The 6,000-nt window shown below is 55.2% G+C and overlaps 1 protein-coding gene across 2 annotated transcripts in view; it reads right to left on the reverse strand.

The window, feature by feature from the left end:
• Cbfa2t3 (CBFA2/RUNX1 partner transcriptional co-repressor 3) overlaps positions 1-5,281 on the reverse strand; it is a 74,215-nt gene extending 68,934 nt beyond the window's left edge. Inside the window, exon 1 of one of the 2 annotated variants that reach the window (XM_006255770.5) lies at positions 4,719-5,281. In XM_006255770.5, coding sequence (XP_006255832.1) covers positions 4,719-4,794 — 76 coding nt within the window. In that variant the 5' untranslated portion in view covers positions 4,795-5,281. The remainder of the gene's footprint in view (positions 1-4,718) is intronic. The other variant, NM_001108453.1, reaches the window with a different exon arrangement.
• Positions 5,282-6,000: the final 719 nt, after the last annotated feature.

Genomic DNA, 6,000 nt, shown 5'->3' on the forward strand with positions numbered 1-6,000 from the left:
CTTACCAGCGCTAGGCACACCCTTCTGTCAGTCCAGACAGCCTGAGACCCAACCCTATGGAGCCGAATGCAACTGAGAAGGGCAGACAATACGCCGCAGATAAATTTAGGAAACAGCATGGGGCTGATCGGGTAGAGGAAGTGCAAGGACCAGCTGCTGGAAAGACTGTGCAAAGGCCCTGGGTGTTTTCACAGCAGCCAGACAGGTGCCCGTGTTTGCCAGATCCATCGCTCTTCCAGTGACAGCAAACAGTCTTGCTCAGTTAAGACAGTAGCTAGAGCCTCCCTGGGCGAGGTTCCTGCCCTTCAGAGTGGCCCTCCTGGGCTGGGCATTCATGCGTCTGGGCATTTCTTGGAGAATTTACCAGCTCCCATGTGGGTGGATCATTTTTAGAGAGAGCACTTTCTCTCTTCCCCTGGCTTCCCTCACTGAGGTGGTGGATAGTTCTAGAAGAAGCACAGGACGGACATTACCTCAGAGATCAGAGACCTGAGGCTTATATAGGTTAGCCTGCCCACCAAGCTTTCTGCCTAACCTGCAGGAAGAACTGAAAGCTGCCCTTGCCTGAGGAGTAGCCGCCCGCTGCCCCTCAGGGATGCTTTCACTAGGAAGCTGGCCCGGACTGCACCTTATCCCTTCACACACCCTGCACAGATATCCATCTTCCTGGTCTCCATCTTTGTCTAACTGTTGTAGATGATACATCGGGTGGGAATGACAGGGCTGTCTGGAAGGAGGAACTGTCTTCTTGTCCCCGGGGTGTGAGGAGAGAATACTAGGATTGGCAGCAGAGGCCTTTCTTTGCCTTACCCTACCTGGACTCTGTGTGAGTGGATGGGGACACTGTCCATCATGACAGCAAGAGGAAGAAGAAGTCGGGTGATGGGCCCCCACTTAGCCTCCATATCCCTCCATTCTCTCCTGCTCATGCTGGGGTCTCTGCCTTCCTCCCTCTGCCTGACTTTTGCAAGCTGGTCTCTCACTTTTCCTCCCGTGTGTCTAATTCTGGCTCCAGGTAGGACCGAGGGATGCCCCAGGCTCCAGTGCTGGCCCTTGTTGAGCTTGGGGGGCTGTGTCATTTACCACAGGAGAGATCCTTGCACTTGATCACATGTGCCCCTGAGTCTAGGCTGCAGGCTCAGCAAAGCATGCTGGGTGCTCCTGGGAGCCTCTGTATCCTCTTCTGCTATCTCTCAAGGCACAGCCTCACACGGAAAGAAGCTCCTGAGACCATGTGGCCAGCAAGACAGAGGACAACATGGAGGCAGGACCACAACCTAATGCTTAGGCTTCTAAGCACATCAGGTCTGAGGAAGGAAGGAAAGAAGGAAGGAAGGAAGGAAGGAAGGAAGGAAGGAAGGAAGGAAGGAAGGGAGGAAGGAGAAGGGCTGGAGGTTGAGGGTGGAGCACAGGACCTGAGCTGGTGAGTCTAACAGGAAGGTCTCTATGAAGGTATTTTGGCACAACATGGGTCAGAGGTCATCTTCACATCATATAAACTTGAGTCAGAGGCCACCATCTCCTTAAGCAGATACCGGTCAGGGTTCACTGTTACTTCACACAGATATTGTCAGAGGTCACCTCATTTCAAGCAGATGTGGGTGAGAGATCACAGTCACTCACACAGATTCAGGCCAAAGGTCACCATCGTGCCAGCAGATGAGGGCCAAAGGTCATTGTTAGCTTTCTCCGGATTCCCATGGGCCCCACAGTTCCACTTTTTGGGACATGTCACCTCAGACATTTTCCCCCACCATTAGTCTTCTCTCGTCTGTTGGGAACCTGCCTCCTTTGTGAGTCACCTCATCCCTGGCAAAGCTGGTTCCCACCAACGAGCACAGAGGCTGGCAGCCTACACGGAGGCTAAGTATGAAGCAGAAATATACGTGGGCTTCTGTGCTGGTCTTTGCTGTGGTTGCCCTGGGATGTTCTCTGAAACCAAAGTAAGGCTCCGGTTTCCTTTAAGTGGTAGCTGCAGTTTACAGCAGACCTGGACAACACATTCCCTCTATCCTACACCCAGACTAGGATGACTGAAATCCCGGAGTTGGTGTCCTTGCTAGAGAGGTGGCTTTAGAAAGATGCAGGCAGAGTGGGCAAGGCTGTCAAAGACGAGGGGTGCCTAGATCCAGCAGGAGCTGGGAAAGGCAGGCTGGATGCTCTAGGGGAGGCGTGACTGACCCTCTGACAGCCTGGTCCCTGCCTGTGAGAGAACCTATGGCTACTGTGTCAGCGCCCCCATTCATCCCTTGTTATCACAGGGACGGTTCCAGGGCTGGCTGCACCAGAACCCCAAAATACATGGTCCCAAGTCATTCCTACAAAGTGGCCCAACATCTGCACAGAGCCTGTGTGCGCGTCCTGTGTGAGCTGGGTGACGTGATCTCTAACATAAGCAGATAGACCTATAGGAACAGTCACAAGAGGCCCAGTTCAGATGTGTTTTTTTCTGGAATATTTTCTATTCAGGGTTTGTAGACTCTAATCTACGCATGGGGAAGGGGCCCATGGTTGACTAGTAAGAGAAGGAGCAGGAAGAGGAGGAAGAGGAGGAGGAGGAGGAGGCAGAGCAGAGAGAAGGAGAGAGGAGAGGGAGAAGGGGTGAGGGAAGAGAGAGTGCTTAGTAGGACTCCAACTGGCCCAGGGTTGGTCTCAGAACTTCATTCTGGGCCGAGAGCCCCAGGTCCTTGCTGCCAATGTCCCTTTGTACCTTGTCCCTCTTGCCTCTGCTTGGGCTCCTCCACTCAGTGACAGTCTCTACCTCCTGTTCAACAAACCGGGCCCAAGGTTGTGTCCCTAAGTCCACACCAGCAAATTTGACTTAGTCTCTACCCGATGGGGAAAGGGGAGAAGTCCATCTGGATCCTCTAGCTACAATGTCCATGGGTAGCGGTCAAGATCTCCCTATGCGGCACCCTGCTGGCCTCACCCCCCCGGAAGCAAGCCACCGTCCTATGCAAACCACCAAGACCCACAGCGCCCATGCTATGTTTAGTGTCCTCGGTCGACGCCTAATAAGCACACAAGCCTGAAAACACACTATGTGGTCTGTTCCGCCCCTCTGCACTCTGGGATCTGCAACAGACAGGAACGCCACACCAGCACTCCAAGGGGTGGGGTGGCCCTGTGCAGTTCTGTCCCTTTGTTACTTTCTCTGTCACAGGGATGGTGAAAGTCCTTGCCCTTGCTATCCACCTCACCCATAGCCCACCATGTCTCAGCTCACAGCAGATTACTACCCTCTTGCCGTTAACCATGACCCCGGCTTAGCTGTTCTGCATGTATTGGCTTTGTAGGGCAAGAGGTTGTTGGCAGTCAACAAAGCCAATTAACCCATTTTCCAGCTCCTGGAGGGTAAAGACAGCCCAGAACCACCTTAATCGTCTACACAGGCCACAGTGGCCCAGCTCCATGCTGCCCCTAGTGGTGCTTTCTGGCATTGCAGAACCTCACGTTTGTCTCCTTGGGTGGGGTTTTTAGGGAGTTACTGGCATGCACCAAGTGGGGACATTATACTGGTGGGTGGATATTCTGTCAGGGACATATACAGACTGCTCTGGGCACCTCCACTCCACCAACACCACATCCATATCGGAGGCACAACCAAGTTCACATCTTGTGGCCCTGAGCTCAGGGCCACCCAAACTGTTCTATCCAAAGGTGGCCTTTCTTCCACCTCCGGCGCACTTCTTGCCTTCCTCCCAGTCTCAGAGGAGCCGTGTGGGAGATTGGACCTGGCTCAGGGCAGGAAGCAACGGGGACAGATTTGGCTGCAGCTCTCAGGGCAGTGGGTCTATGAGGACATCCTCTGGGGCAGGCAGTCCCCTGGCATCCACCTGCAGGGTAATCACGCCTGGGCCTGTGAATAGAATCCCCTCACCTGGCAAAAGCCAAGAATGACACATGCTGTTGGGGGGAAGTTGGGCCACCATCGTTTGAGTACTGTGTGTGTTTCTGGAGACATGGGGTTTGGATGTCTGGGCCTTGGGGAAGCCGAAGGTTTGGATGAGCCTCCCATGGTTCCCTCTGCAGAAAAGGGTGCCATGGCCGGGGGTCTGGACATGGATTTGACTGCCACAGTACAAGCACCAGGAGACTCAGAACTGTGGGCTCAGGCAGGGCCCAAAGGCTACCTGGAGTGTGGCCATGTGGCCGTGGGCTGGGGATGGAGCAACCTGCTTGCATCTCTGAGTCCTTGAGGTTCTCGGAGTGAGGTTAGAGATGTAGGGGAAATGACAGTTTGTGGAGCCTCCCCCTACCCTTAAAGCCAGCAACCCCTGAGGGTGAGACAGGTCCTCATTCCGCCCACAGCTCTGCTGAAAACTAATGTACCTGGGCCTGCACTGTCCTGCCCTGACCTCCTCAGCCATCCTGCCTAGAATCCTCTGAGCACCCCTGAGTCTAAGCCCCCACTAGGGAAGACACAGTCCATTCCCTCCTACACAGAGCCATGCACCTGCCTCTGGGTGGGGCCAGGACTCAGGCTTGGCACCTGGTGCTCTTACAGGGCCACCTGCCCCAGCTGTGAGGGACGCTTCCCTGTCGGTGGGGGGGACTGTGTTGATATTTGAGGTAGGTCAACACAGCCACGCTGTCAACAAAGTCGGGCACACACGCGCACACACAGCAGCTTGGAGATGTCCCCTTCCTGTCACCTGCTCCACCTGTTCCAGCTTCTGTCCCTTTAATCTTCCCCATCCCCTTGCCTAGCCTCTTACCTGGACTTCCATTGTGAAGACCCCGGGGTCCTGGCAGGAGTGCCCCACTCTCCAGGGTGGTAGATGCCTGGGACATGGAGCCTCCGAGGAAGCAGGAGACTGATGGGTGCCTGCAGCTGGAGTGAGATGGCCGGCCTCCAGAGCCCACCCTGAAGTACCTTTTCTGATTTCTCGGGGTCTGGAAAGAACAGGAGGAGTCGTGTGGGGGCCTGTGCCTCTGTTCCTCAGAGGCTCCAGGCCCTTCTAGTCACTGCAGCCAGCAGAACTGGGTTGTGGCCCTGGACAGCGGGTGGGAGGCTTCAGGGCCTCATGTGACATGGGGCGGGCTTGGGGACAGCATGGGGGAGGTCCTCCTGCAGCCTTCAGGGGTGAGGCAGCCAGCTGTGTCGCCGTGATAATGCGGTGGGGGTCGGGGGGGCCTGCAGCTGTGCCCAATGCTTCCTCCGCAGGAACCATCTGCCCGGTTGCCGGTTCTCCCTCCGCCATGCCATTCCGGTCTGACTTTCCAACAACTTCCTCCTAATCCTGCCTGTAGCCCTGAGACCTCCCACTGGGCCCAGTCTGGTGTGGCTCATGGAGTGTGTTTCCTCCACCCTGGGGTAATGTCCATCTTGGCCAGAGCCTTTGGCTCAACTGTCTGTCTTCCTATGGGGCATAGCCCTTCCTGTGGCCTGGGAGGTCCAGAGACTCCACCCACTGTGCCTGCCTTCAGTCAGGCTTTTTGCCCCAGAACCCCCTTCTATTTTCCATCCAATGAAAGGCCTGTGGGAACAGAGTCAGGAGTGAGCATGGTCAGGACTCTGACCAGCCTCCTGTCCACCCATGGCTCCGGTTGGTCTCTGTGGCACCATCGGGGGTTCTCTGGTCACCTCTTTCCTCTAAGAGTTTCCATTGTCACCTTGTGCCTGGCCTCAAACAGGAGCAGGGTCACGGTCTCCCGGCTGGTGGAAACACAGTCCTCTACTAGCTTCTCTAGGGGAAACTCAAGCCAAACAAACCACACATGGGCAGTTGGCCTCTCTGCCTGGCAGCCCGGAACTTGCTGGAAAGGCCGTCTACTTGGGAGGAACTCCAGGCCCCTTTCTAGTTGACTCCCAGCAGAAACAATGCTGTTATAGGTTCCAGAGAAAGCTACTTACTGAACAGAGATGAAACCGCTGGGTGGCTTCCTGGGAAGGAATAGTGTTCTCTTAAACCTGGTAGGGGCTCCCAGACGTGGTCCTAGGATGCTAGTAGGATCACTATGCTTTGCTTTGATTTAAGGTTTAGGTTGTTCTTGTAG

This window comes from Rattus norvegicus, chromosome 19 (assembly GCF_036323735.1).
Source record: "Rattus norvegicus strain BN/NHsdMcwi chromosome 19, GRCr8, whole genome shotgun sequence".
NCBI classification, from domain to species: Eukaryota; Metazoa; Chordata; class Mammalia; order Rodentia; family Muridae; genus Rattus; species Rattus norvegicus.